We start from the raw sequence: 12,335 nt of genomic DNA, 5'->3' as shown, positions 1-12,335 counted from the left end.
TTTTAGATATGTGTTGTGGTCATTCTTTAATATAGTTATACAGGACCACGTCGGCATTGGTGCTTCCTCAGAATTAGCAAACAACAGATCTGAGAAAATGGAAGAAAACTTTAGAAACTTAATCGAGGTATGGATCTGTGCTTTATTATCCTTATCTTACTGCTATTTCATATCATCTAAAATCCCTAAAGGTGTTCTTCGTCTCCTCTCTATCCTTCCAATCTGCATTCTGTTTCTTCGCCTTCCCCTGTTCCTCTCTTGTGTGCACTTTTGCGCCCTTTCAGCTCTGTTTCTCTCATGGCTCGCAAACTTCAGACTTATTCTCTTTGCCTTTGATCAAGGACCTTTGTGCCCACCTCCCCCTAAACTCTCCCGTTTCATCTGCTTTGCTTGTTTGCCCATCAAAATCAGGCAAAGCCCTTCTCCAGATGCGATCACCAATCTTCGTTGTAAGAATGAACCTATGCCTAAATGGGTTTTGGCTGTCAAAATTGTGGCCTTGGGCGTCTTGTTACATGTCTATGAATACAGGGACGGTTTGCCTCGGTTCGTTGTTTTGGCTCTTTATTGTCTCCATATTTACCTTGAGGTGGAACTTGTCTTGGTCTTTGTTGGAGCTGTGATATCTAATCTTCTCGGGTGTGACATCGAGCCAGTGTTCAATGAGCCGTACTTAGCCACCTCTTTACAGGACTTCTGGAGCCGCAGATGGAACCTCATGGTTTCAGCCGTCCTACGCTCAACTGTACACATCCCCGTTCAGCGTTTTTTCAAACACTTACTCAGTCGAGACGGGGCTATGTTTGCTGGGGTCATGGCCTCGTTCTTTGTCTCGGGCTTGATGCATGAGCTGATCTACTTTTACATGATCCGTCAGCCTCCAACTTGGGAAGTCACTTGTTTCTTCGTGTTGCACGGTGCTGCCACTGGCACTGAGATAGCGGTGAAGAGAACAAAACGGTGGAGGCCACCACACCGGGCTGTCTCTGGTTTTGCAGTTCTAACGTTTGTGAGTGTGACGGGAGTTTGGTTATTTCTCTCTCAAGTGCTGAGAAACAATGTCCATGAGAAAGCGATTGGTGAATGTTTATTGGTTATTGACTTTGTAAAACGCAAGTTATTTACTTCTTCATGAGTCTTTTTGTTTTTTTTTCACATATAATTATATAAAGGCCAAGAGCAGAGCAACCATACTGAAGTGTTGAGCCACGTTGTGTAGTATGAAACATTCGTAACATGGGATTCAGTTGAATCAATCACAGGTTCACTTGAAATGTGTGCATCTCCTGGAGAGCAGAGATGTACAGAGAGGCATAACTAGTTTATTATTAATTGTCCGACTCTCTTAACAATGTGTAGCTGTCATCTCTATTCCGAATATGTTTGAATCAATCTTAATTCATTTTAAATTACACATCTTTATCAAGTCAAAACCCTCAGTGATTGGGGAAAAGACTAAAAAAACCAAAAAAAGAAGATGTTGACTAGAGACATGGATGGAGAACTCAAGAACTTCATCAAGGTTTGGATCTCAGCAACAATCTCCATAGCTTATTGTTACTACATATCAGCAAGAATCAAAGCTGGTGTATTTCGATTACTCTCTGTTCTTCCTGTTTGTGCTCTGTTTCTTCTACTTCCTCTGTTTTTTTCCTCTGTTCACTTCTCTGAACTTACAGCATTTTTCCTCACATGGCTCGCAAATTTCAAACTCATCCTCTTCTGCTTCGATCAAGGCCCCCTCGTCCCACTTCCCTCAAATCTCTCCCGATTCATCTGCTTCACTTGCTTCCCTATCAAGCCTCAACAAAACCCTAATTCTCCAACTCAAATCTCCAAATGGGTTTTCGCCATTAAAGTTGTTATATTTGGTGTGTTGTTACAAATGTATGAATATAAACAACATCTCTCTCCGACTGTGCTACTGGTTCTCTATTCTCTACATATATACTTGGAGCTTGAGTTTGCCTTAATGCTCGTCAAAATTTTGGTCTTTATCACTCTTGGGTGCGATCTAGAGCCACAGTCCAACGAACCATACTTAGCCACCTCTCTTCAAGACTTTTGGGGTCACCGGTGGAACCTCATGGTCCCCGCGATCCTCCGGCCGGCCGTTTATACCCCGGTCCGGCGACTTGCCAAACGGATAATGAACTCCGATCAAGCTTTGTTCTCAGGAGTTTTTGCAGCGTTCCTCGTCTCCGGTGCGGTTCACGAGCTGATCTTCTTCTATATAACACGTGAGATGCCTACAGGGGAAGTCACTTGGTTCTTTGTGTTACATGGACTTTGCACTGCCACAGAAGTAGCGGTGAAGAGGACGAGTTTGGTGCAGCGGTGGCCGGGAGTGAGTTCTCCTACGGTGTCACGGCTTCTCACAGTGGGGTTTGTGGTTGTGACGAGTGGTTGGTTGTTTTTCCCTCCTCTTATAAGGAGTCGCATGATCGAGAGACTCGCTAACGAAGCCTTTTTGTCCATTGATTTCGTCAAGCACAAGCTTTTTTACTTTTAGTTGTTGATAAATCGCTAAATCATTATTCAACTTTGGATGTCTTTGCTATATAGCTAACACTAAATAAAAAAGTTATATGATTTGTCGATTTAGTAGATGTCAAATTGTAGACACATCTCTGGTTTACTAGTCAAATGATTAATGAAGATAAACTATAATAGTGATCACTATCTGATCATAATCGTAATTTTCGAAAAGTTCTGGAGAAATTTGAAAGACACTATCATGATATTTTACAATATAATCATTAATGGTGCAAGATTATTTCATTTAAGTTTAGAAACAATAAAGCTTGTATCGTTTATCCTCTTATTTTGTTTACAACACTTTGAAAAGTTTTCGCAATAATCCAAAATAGAAATGACGAAAACTTGACAAATGTGAAATAACATTTTCTAGATTTTGACATTTTCTTCATGTTCTTGTGGTTGTGGATAATATTATTTAAGGCGCATGCTGCACACAAACAAATTAGCAACCAACAGAACCAAATATCAGAGAAAGAGATAGAGATGGAAGAAGAGTTGAGAAACCTAATCAAGGTATGGATCTCTGCCATAATCTCCATATCATACTGTTACTACATCTCTTCAAAACTCTCCAAAGGTTTTACTCGTCTCCTCTCTCTTCTTCCCATCTTCATCATCTTCCTTCTTCTTCCACTCCTCCTCTCTTCTGTTCACTTCTGCGTCATCTCAGCTTTCTTCCTCACATGGCTTGCAAATTTCAAGCTCCTTCTCTTTGCTTTTGATCAAGAACCTTTAAGCCCACTTCCCTTAAATCTCTCCCGTTTCTTCTGCTTCTCTTGTTTCCCCATCAAAACCAGTAGTCGAAACCCTTCCTCAAATCGAATCTACAACAAACCTTCTAAATGGATTCTTGCTATCAAACTCTTGATCTTTTCCTTCTTATTACATGTGTATAGAAACAACTATGATTCTGGTTTATCTCCGTCCGGTTTCTTGGCTCTCTTTACAGTCCATGTTTACCTTGAAGCAGAACTTATCTTAGTCTCCGTCAGTACCTTGCTCTCTATGTTTCTTGGCTGTGAAATCGAACCGGTCTTTAATGAACCTTACTTAGCCACTTCTTTACAAGACTTCTGGAGCCGTAGATGGAACCTCATGGTCCCAGCCATACTCCGCCCAGCCGTCCACATACCGGTTCAACGACTTTTTACACCTTTACTCGGTCTACACGGTGCTTTTTACAGTGGAATGTTAGCCACCTTTCTTGTCTCAGGGTTAATGCATGAGCTGTTCTACTTTTATATGGTCCGTAAATCTCCAACTTGGGAAGTCACTTGCTTCTTTCTGTTGCATGGAGTTGCAACGTCGGCGGAGATAGCGATCAAAAGGACGCGGTGGCTTCCTAGGCCGCATCTGGCCGTCTCGGGTCTTGCGGTTGCGGCGTTTGTGATCGTTACAGCCAGTTGGTTATTTTACCCTCCAGTTTTGAGAAATGATGTACATAAGAGAATAATAAGTGAATGTTTGTTGGTTGTTGACGTTGTTAAACACATGTTGTCCGTATTTTAATGTAACGCCTAATTTTGAAGAAGAGATTCTTCTTTATCCTCAGCATTGTTATTATCGACAACAGTTTTAGGCCTCACACATGCGTTACATAAAAATTGGTTCTATTCATATTTGAGCGTTACACTTTTCATTGTTGACACTCGTGCATGATAAAGACCTGTCATATGTGGCCGTTTCAAAAGACATTTCTTTATTAAATACGATAGCTAGGCAAAGGCAAGTGACTTGTATACGAATATAGAACTTAAGACGTAATTGCTTTATACAAACCGACATTATATAGAGTGAATTTACAGCCCAATAGAATCAGACTTCTTCCGTAACTCCTGGACCTGGAGAGTTGAGATTTAGCGAGAGAGGGAAAAACTGGTTTATTTATCCGAATATTATATTCGGAACGTACGTGTTTTGATTCACTCCTATTATTAAATACACATCAAAATGAAAGCTCAATTATTGGGAAAAGAAACCAGATCTGGAGAGATGGATGAAGAACTCAAGAACTTCATCAAGGTTTGGATCTCTGCAATAATATCCATAGCTTATTGTTACTACATATCAGCTAGAATCAAATCTGGTGTTTTTAGATTGCTCACTGTTCTTCCTGTATGTGCTCTGTTTCTTGTTTTTCCTCTGTTTTTCTCCTCTGTTCACTTCTCTGGTTCCATTGCTTTTTTCCTCACATGGCTCGCAAATTTCAAACTTATACTCTTCTCCTTCGATCAAGGTCCTCTTTCTCCGCTTCCTTCAACTCTCTCACGTTTCATATGCTTCACTTGCTTCCCCATCAAGCCACAACAGAACCCTAATCCACAAAATCAAATCCCCAAATGGGTTTTCGCCATTAAAGTTGCCATATTTGGTGTGTTGTTACATATGTATGAATACAAGCAATATCTGTCCCCATCTTTGCTATTGGTTCTCTATTCTCTGCATATTTACTTGGAGCTTGAGATAGCCTTAATGCTTGTCAGAGGTTTGGTCTTTATGACTCTTGGGTGTGATCTAGAGCCACAATCCAATGAACCATACTTAGCCACATCTCTGCAAGACTTCTGGGGTCACCGGTGGAATCTTATGGTCCCCGCGATCTTTAGGGTGGCCGTTTACACCCCGGTCCGGCGACTTGCCAAGCGGATAATGAACTCAGATCAGGCTTTGTTCTTGGGAGTTTTCGCAACGTTCCTTGTATCTGGTGCGGTCCACGAGCTGATCTTCTTCTATATAACGCATGATATGCCTACAGGGGAAGTCACTTGGTTCTTTGTGTTACATGGACTTTGTACGGCGGCAGAAGTGGCGGTGAAGAAACAGACGGTGGTGAAGCGGTGGTGGAGAGTTAGTCCGACGATGTCAGTGTCACAGCTTCTCACGGTGGCGTTTGTGGTTGTGACGAGTGGTTGGTTGTTTTTTCCTCCTCTAATTAGGAGTGGCATGATCGAGAGACTCGCTAACGAAGCCTTAATGCCCATTGATTTCGTCAAGAGCAAGTTATTGTACTTCGTTGAATCATGATTCATGGATGTATGTGTTTCTACCTATAGCTGGAGTATTGAACCATACTGTATTACTTTGTGGAATTTTAGAATAACACTAATTAAAGAGAGGTAGGAGGTTTTGTGATTAGTAATAATCTTCCAAAAAATTGAAGTTTGAAAACACTTATAAATAGAAGTTTGATCAAGTTTTGGGGTTTGGTCAGATTTTGATTACATGGACCAGGACTACTGCCACTTGACTTTTGGGTCAAGCTTGAAATTGATATTTTCAACCAACCAAAACTTAAAATGGAGCAACTAGATTTTGGTCAAGGACATAGTACGTGGTCAATATACTTTCAAAACGTTATCCTTGTTGTTTCACGTGTTTTGATAAGTCACCAGTGTGGGGGTTAGTAGATGTCAAATCATGGAACTGTAAATCAATCTAGTCGTTGATCAAATAACTAATATTGAAAATGGTGTTTTTGGCAGAAATTTTCTACACAACAATGATTGAAAATTGCACCCAAAAAAAAAAAACATACGCTCTAGTTTTCTATTTGGTTATTGTCTAATTCATTCTGATTACTGTTTTACACACGCAACCAGTACGTTCCAAAACCTCAGTGCTTGTAAGAAATCAGAAAATGTAAAAAGAGATCTGAGGAGAGGATGAAGAATTTTAGAGCTTCACCAAGATTAGAATTTCTACATAAACCTTCTCCGTAACTTACAGATCAGACCAAATAAGAGCGGTTTCAAGATTAGAAGCAAGAATCAGAGTTGTTTTAATCAGACCGAATCCTTCCGGATCTCATGGAAAGAGAGCGCTGCAAAATTGGGTGTTTCTTTGTCCAAATCATTTAACAATCTGTCAAGTCAAATTGCAAGTTGTTTGGTTTATCGGATTTATATTAATTGTTTTTAAGTATGCAAACAAAACAACTAAATAAAGTCAATAACATTGGTTTCTGGAAAAAGAAGATCTCGAGAGATGGAGGAAGAACTCAAGAACTTCATCAAGGTTTGGGTTTCTGCAATCATTTCAGTAACTTACTGTTACTACTTACCAACTAGAATCAAATCTGGTGTTGTTCGATTACTCTCTGTTCTTCCCGTTTGTTTTATGTTTCTCCTTCTTCCTCTGTTTTTCTCCTCTGTTCACTTCTCTGGTTCCACTGCTTTTTTCCTCACATGGCTGGCCAATTTTAAGCTAATCCTCTTCTGCTTCGACCTAGGTCCTCTTTTCCCAGTTCCACCTAGTATCTCTCAGTTCATCTGCTTCACTTGCTTCCCCATCAAGCTACTACAAAACCCTAAATCTCAAGATCAGTTGCCTAAATGGGTTTTCGCCATTAAAGTTGCCATATTTGGTGTACTGTTGCAAATGTATGAATACAGACAATATATGCCTCCGGCTGTGCTATTGGTTCTATATTCTCTGCATATATACTTGGAGTATGAGATTCTCTTAGCTCCTCTGAAACTTCTGCTTAGTATCTTTCTTGGGTGCGACCTCGAACCACAGTTCAATGAACCATACTTAGCCACCTCTCTTCAAGACTTCTGGGGTCGTCGCTGGAACCTCATGGTCCCCGCTATTCTCCGACCGGCCGTCTACGTTCCGGTGCGACGAATGGCTTGTCGGAAAATGAACTCTGACCAAGCATTGTTCTTGGGAGTTTTTGTGTCCTTCCTAGTCTCCGGTGTGATTCACGAGCTGATCTTCTTCTATTTCACACGTGAATCGCCGACAGGTGAAGTCACTTGGTTCTTTGTATTACATGGAGTTTGCACTGCAGCGGAAGGTGCCGCCAAGAGGACGAGCTTGGTGCGGCGGTGGAAGACGTGTCCGATGGTTTCACGAGTACTCACGGTGGGGTTCGTGGTTGTGACCGGTGGTTGGTTGTTTTTCCCTCAGCTTACAAGGAGTGGCATGATGGAGAGACTCGCTGATGAAGCCTTTTTGTCCATTGATTTCTTCAAGCACAAGTTTGTCTACCTTTGGAGACATTAAATTGCTAAAATCGTAGATTAATATTTTCAACTGATTTGATCAACCACATATTTTTTTATGGATTTGGGAAGAAAATTAAATAGAGATTCTTCAATTAAACAGGTTTGGTAAGATGTCAAATCGTGGAGACGTCATTGTTTCAACGCTTACGTCTGGAGATATTTTCCCTTGTATTTACTTACGTAGTTGACCAAATATTTACTTACGTAGGCAACAAGTTTATGTTGTACCCAAAATTGGATATATAGGTTTCCACGAACAAAGTTAATCTATGCGCGCGGTCAAATAATTTTTTCTAAATATTTTGTGGACAATCTGATTTGAATCAAACAGAAAATAAGTATTTTTATTTATGTATTTGAACTATAGGGACAATTTGAATTTGTTTGATAGACTAAAAGTAACTATATTTCGTGAGGCAAATGAAAGATTTGAGGGTTTATCATGTACACCTTTTAAGATGTTAATCATTTCATCATGCTTGTGGGATTATGTCTAAAACTATCAATTGTAAAACTATCATCTCCTGAACATGCCAGTCTTTGGCTTTTAATTGCTACTCTGAAATCTTCATTTTCACAGCTTGTCTCCATGTCTTAAATTACATTTTCATCAAGAGACATTTAAAAAAAAAAAAAAAAAAAAATTTGTGTGTGCCAATAATCAAAAATCTTATTAATATGGCATGATGGATTGTATGTAAGAGGTTGATCGAATTATGGGAGTCTTTGACAAAGTGCATTTTCCTGAACCAAGTGGTGGATGTCATGTGGGCATATCTTTAGATCGCTTCTAGTCTATAGCATCATGATTATAATTACAACGTCAGTTTTTTATTGTTCCTCCCACTACGAGTACAAAGATTTCAGCTCACACACATGAAATGTTTCTTGGTGATAGAATTTAAGATACTGACATGCAAAGAGAGAGAACGATGCATGCAATTTTGTGCTATATTTTATTATGAACATTCTAATGATGAACAGTGTCAGAGCCGTCTCTATGCTAAGGAAGGTTACAAGCAAATTAAAAATAATGGCTGCTTATAGGCCTCGAACTTGTGACCTCTAACCCATGAAGAAAGGTTAATACCACTACACTAAAGAATCTTTTTGAAAAAATAGGGCCGAAAATACTATATAAAAGGAAGGGCCGCAAGCATATGTTTCATGGGCTTGGCCTTTGGGCCGGCTCTGAACAGTGTAGTTGGTTCATGTAATATTTGCGTTCCACTTACACTGTTTTTAAGTCAATGGAATGCTAACACATGTCCTAAATAAGCGTATAAACATTTTGTGATACATTATATTATAGGTGAAACCTTAATCCATCACACATGTTAGGATAAACAAGTCTATTAGACTTATATCCAATCGCTGTTATAAAACTAACAACGGCCAGAATAGTGCGGCACGAAACCTTAATCTATTATTCTTACTGTAAGACCAAATGACGAAACCATTCTTTGGTCCTCATTCCAAGGAGATATGTTCTTCCACTATTGTATTTGCTGGTGTCGGATATTATTACAACCATTTATTACTACTCCAACACTCAAGGGCTATCCAAAGGACTTCGATATTAAATGCTCTTCTTTGTATTTAATCTACATCTCACCTACTTTATGTGTCTACTCGATGTTGTCTATGTAACAATTTTTATTACCATAGTTTTCCCATTCTTAGCAACAACACAACAAGATTGCAAAGTTGAAACCTTGGTGATTGCTAAAAGAAATTATGGATGAAGAACTCAAGAACTTGATCAAAGTATGGGTTTCTGCAATAATCTCGATATCTTATTGTTACTACATACCACCTAGAATCAAATCTGGTGTTCCTCGATTACTCTCTGTTTCCCCTGTTCTTGCTCTGTTTCTTCTTCTTCCTCTCTTTTTCTCTTCTCTCCATTTATCTTTAATCACAGCGTTTTTCCTCACATGGCTCGCTAATTTCAAACTCATCCTCTTCTCGTTCGACAAAGGTCCTTTGATCCCAATACCACCTAATCTCCCTCGATTCTTCTGCTTCACTTGCTTCCCCATCAAGGCTCAGCAAAGCCCTAAATCTCAAAACCACTTGCCCAAATTGGTTTTCGCCATTAAAGTTGCGATCTTTGGTGTGCTATTACATTTGTATGGTTACAAACAAAACCTTCATCCGATTGTACTGTTGGGTCTCTATTTTGTGCATCTCTACTTAGAGATTGAGATTATTTTAACGTTCGTCAAAGTTCTTGTTTTTATCTCTCTTGGCTGCGATCTTGAGCCACAGTCCAATAAACCATACTTAGCCACATCTCTACAAGACTTTTGGGGTCGTCGGTGGAATCTCATGGTTCCAGCGATTCTCCGGCCAGCTGTTTACGCTCCAATGCGGCGAGTCTCTGAACGTCGAATGAGTTCCGGTTGGGCTCTGTTTCCGGGGATCTTGGTGGCATTCATCGTCTCTGGTTTGGTTCATGAATTGCTCTTCTTCTATATGACACGTGAGATGCCTACAGGAGAAGTTACTCTGTTCTTTATGTTACATGGCGTTTGCACTGCCGCTGAGTTGGCGGTGAAGAAGAAAACCACGGTGATGCAGCGGTGGCGGTTGAGTCCGGTGGTTTCCCGACTACTCACGGTGGGGTTCGTGTTTGCAACTGGTGTTTGGTTGTTTACACCTCAGCTTAGAAGGAGCGGCGTGATGGAGAGATTCACATATGAAGCTGTGATGATCGTTGAGTTAGTTAATTCGGTTTAGATAGAATCTGAGATAAGGAATAAAAATCATTTTTTTTTGTTTTATCAAATGAGTGTTTATTTTTTTGTCTATTAATTAGAGATAAATTGTAGTTCTTGTCGTTTTGTTTTTACTTGGAACTGAAGAATGAAATAATATTATTTTTGTTATATCGTATAGATCTCACTGATCCCATTGAAAACCAGCCTAAAGTTGTTTTGTTTTAGGTTAACTAGATCATATTATATTAGGTTATTCATCTATTCTCTCTATTGTATGTTTCACTATTTATTTGGATATTAGTTGGCACACTTTTGGTTATTCATCTAATTGATCACATTTTTGTTTGTACAAGGACTGATTCTAATACTGACATAATGGAAGTAGTGGGTGGGTTGTAGTTATTGCCAAAACCTTTGTTATATATTGCTTAAACTCAGCAACCAAAAAAAAAAAAAAAAGGTCTGGGAGAGATGGAGGAAGAAATGAAGAGTTTGATCAAAGTAGGGGTTTCAACAATAATCTCTGTATCTTACTGTTACTTGTTACCACCAAGAATCAAATCTGGTGTTTATCGATTAGTCTCTATAATCCCGGTCTGTGCTTTGTTATTTGTTCTTCCTCTCTTCTTCTCCTTTTCAATTTTATCTTCCACTTCAGCTTTTTTCTTATCAGCTATTGCCAATTCAAGGCTCATACTCTTTTCATTCGATCAAGGTCCTCTCTTTCCGCTGCCCTCAAATCTCTTTCGATTCGCCTGCTTTACTTGCTTCCCAATCCAGCGTCAACAAAACCCTAAATCTCAATACCATTTCTCCACGTATGTTTTCGCCGTTAAAGTTGCGATCTTGGTCGTGTTGTTATATGTGCATAACGACATGACAAGCCTTCACCCCGCTTTGCTTTTCTGTATCCATCCATTGTATTTATATTTGTTACTTGAGATTCTCTTAACGCTCTTTAGAATTCTAATGACCATCGTTCTTGGTTGTGACCTAGAGCCACATTTTTACGAACCATACTTGGCTACATCTCTTCAAGACTTCTGGGGTCGCCGGTGGAACCTCATAGTCTCGGCGACTCTTAGGGCATGCGTTTACATTCCTGTGCGGCGTGCTTGCCGACGCGTTCTGAGCTCTGACCATGCGATGTTGATTGCTGTCTTTGGGACGTTCGTAGTCTCTGCTGTGGCTCACGAAGTGGTTTTCTTTTATATAACACGTGAGATGCCTACAGGGGAAGTCGGTTCGTTCTTTGTGTTACATGGAGTTTGCACGGTGGCGGAAGTGGCTGTGAAGAGGACGGCGTTTATGCGGCGGTGGCCGGTGAGACCGGTCGTGTCTTGGCTGCTAACGATGGGGTTTGTAAATGTCACTGCTGATTGGCTGTTTTTTCCTCAATTGATACGGAGCAACGTGATGGAGAGATGTTCCAATGAAATCTCCTTGATCATTGACTTCTTTAGACGCAACTTATCTCCTAGTGATCAATTGCATTTCTAAGTGGTAACCATAGGGTTATGGCTATCAAATTATTTAATGTAATCATTGTATAAAACTGACCCAAAAAAATAAAAAATGAAGGTATCAAGGAACGAAGGTATGCATGCGTTTACAGTGTTTAGAACTTAAACCACCTCCAACGGGAGGTGCTTCATGAAATTATTAGCATTAAACAGCCAAAAAATAAATCTACAGTGTTTAGAACTTAGACCACCTCCAACGGGAGGTGCTTCATGAAATTATTAGCATTAAACAGCCAAAAAATAAATCAATAATGGTGGATTCTGCAAGGGGCGCTGCTTAACCAAACTCTCTAAAGATCGATGCTTAACACAGCTGGCATTTCTTGATTGGGTGAAAAATATATTTTGTAGAAAAGAAAAAATCATCTCCCTTTTTTCCTCTCTCTTTCTCTTTCTCTCACGTTGCCTCTTCACTCTCCCATTCAATCACGTTGCCCATTCAATCAATATTTATTAATTAATTAATGTTAAACATTTTTCAGAGGGGTACACGAATGGAGATGCTTTTAGAAGTTACTTAATTTTTATCAGTATGTGTA

At 39.7% G+C, this 12,335-nt stretch overlaps 7 protein-coding genes across 8 annotated transcripts; all 7 read left to right on the top strand.

Annotated features, from left to right (window-relative positions):
- The first annotated feature begins 18 nt into the window (after positions 1–18).
- On the top strand, positions 19–1,198 carry LOC17875572 (probable long-chain-alcohol O-fatty-acyltransferase 1). Its single transcript, XM_006280680.2, has one exon. The coding sequence runs from the start codon at positions 98–100 to the stop codon at positions 1,133–1,135; it is 1,038 nt and encodes a 345-aa protein (XP_006280742.1). The 5' UTR covers positions 19–97; the 3' UTR covers positions 1,136–1,198.
- A 266-nt stretch (positions 1,199–1,464) lies between these two features.
- On the top strand, positions 1,465–2,512 carry LOC17875153 (probable long-chain-alcohol O-fatty-acyltransferase 3). The gene has a single exon (XM_006281664.2). The coding sequence runs from the start codon at positions 1,478–1,480 to the stop codon at positions 2,510–2,512; it is 1,035 nt and encodes a 344-aa protein (XP_006281726.2). The 5' UTR covers positions 1,465–1,477.
- Positions 2,513–2,785: 273 nt separating this feature from the next.
- On the top strand, positions 2,786–4,092 carry LOC17874820 (probable long-chain-alcohol O-fatty-acyltransferase 2). The gene has a single exon (XM_006280699.2). The coding sequence runs from the start codon at positions 2,929–2,931 to the stop codon at positions 4,048–4,050; it is 1,122 nt and encodes a 373-aa protein (XP_006280761.2). The 5' UTR covers positions 2,786–2,928; the 3' UTR covers positions 4,051–4,092.
- Positions 4,093–4,388: 296 nt separating this feature from the next.
- Positions 4,389–5,700, top strand: LOC17875121 (probable long-chain-alcohol O-fatty-acyltransferase 3). The gene has a single exon (XM_023782162.1). It carries the CDS (start codon positions 4,492–4,494, stop codon positions 5,563–5,565), a length of 1,074 nt encoding a protein of 357 aa, XP_023637930.1. The 5' UTR covers positions 4,389–4,491; the 3' UTR covers positions 5,566–5,700.
- Positions 5,701–6,143: 443 nt separating this feature from the next.
- LOC17875673 (probable long-chain-alcohol O-fatty-acyltransferase 4) lies at positions 6,144–7,612 on the top strand. 2 transcript variants are annotated; one of them, XM_023788961.1, is made up of 2 exons: positions 6,144–6,555; positions 6,770–7,612. In XM_023788961.1, the coding sequence occupies exons 1-2, from the start codon at positions 6,462–6,464 to the stop codon at positions 7,546–7,548; spliced, it is 873 nt and encodes a 290-aa protein (XP_023644729.1). In that variant the 5' UTR covers positions 6,144–6,461; the 3' UTR covers positions 7,549–7,612. The 2 variants fall into 2 exon arrangements, with proteins under 2 accessions (XP_023644729.1, XP_006281991.1); XM_006281929.2 differs by having other exon boundaries at positions 6,144–7,612.
- Positions 7,613–9,287: 1,675 nt separating this feature from the next.
- Positions 9,288–10,325, top strand: LOC17876661 (probable long-chain-alcohol O-fatty-acyltransferase 5). The gene has a single exon (XM_006281667.2). The coding sequence runs from the start codon at positions 9,288–9,290 to the stop codon at positions 10,290–10,292; it is 1,005 nt and encodes a 334-aa protein (XP_006281729.1). The 3' UTR covers positions 10,293–10,325.
- Positions 10,326–10,744: 419 nt separating this feature from the next.
- Positions 10,745–11,773, top strand: LOC17875811 (probable long-chain-alcohol O-fatty-acyltransferase 7). The gene has a single exon (XM_023777643.1). It carries the CDS (start codon positions 10,745–10,747, stop codon positions 11,771–11,773), a length of 1,029 nt encoding a protein of 342 aa, XP_023633411.1.
- The last annotated feature ends 562 nt before the right edge of the window (positions 11,774–12,335 follow it).

Source organism: Capsella rubella, unplaced genomic scaffold (genome assembly GCF_000375325.1).
Source record: "Capsella rubella cultivar Monte Gargano unplaced genomic scaffold, Caprub1_0 scaffold_8, whole genome shotgun sequence".
Taxonomy (NCBI): domain Eukaryota; kingdom Viridiplantae; phylum Streptophyta; class Magnoliopsida; order Brassicales; family Brassicaceae; genus Capsella; species Capsella rubella.
Note: the sequence above shows the minus strand (reverse complement) of the source record. Positions and strands in the feature narration are given on the sequence as shown.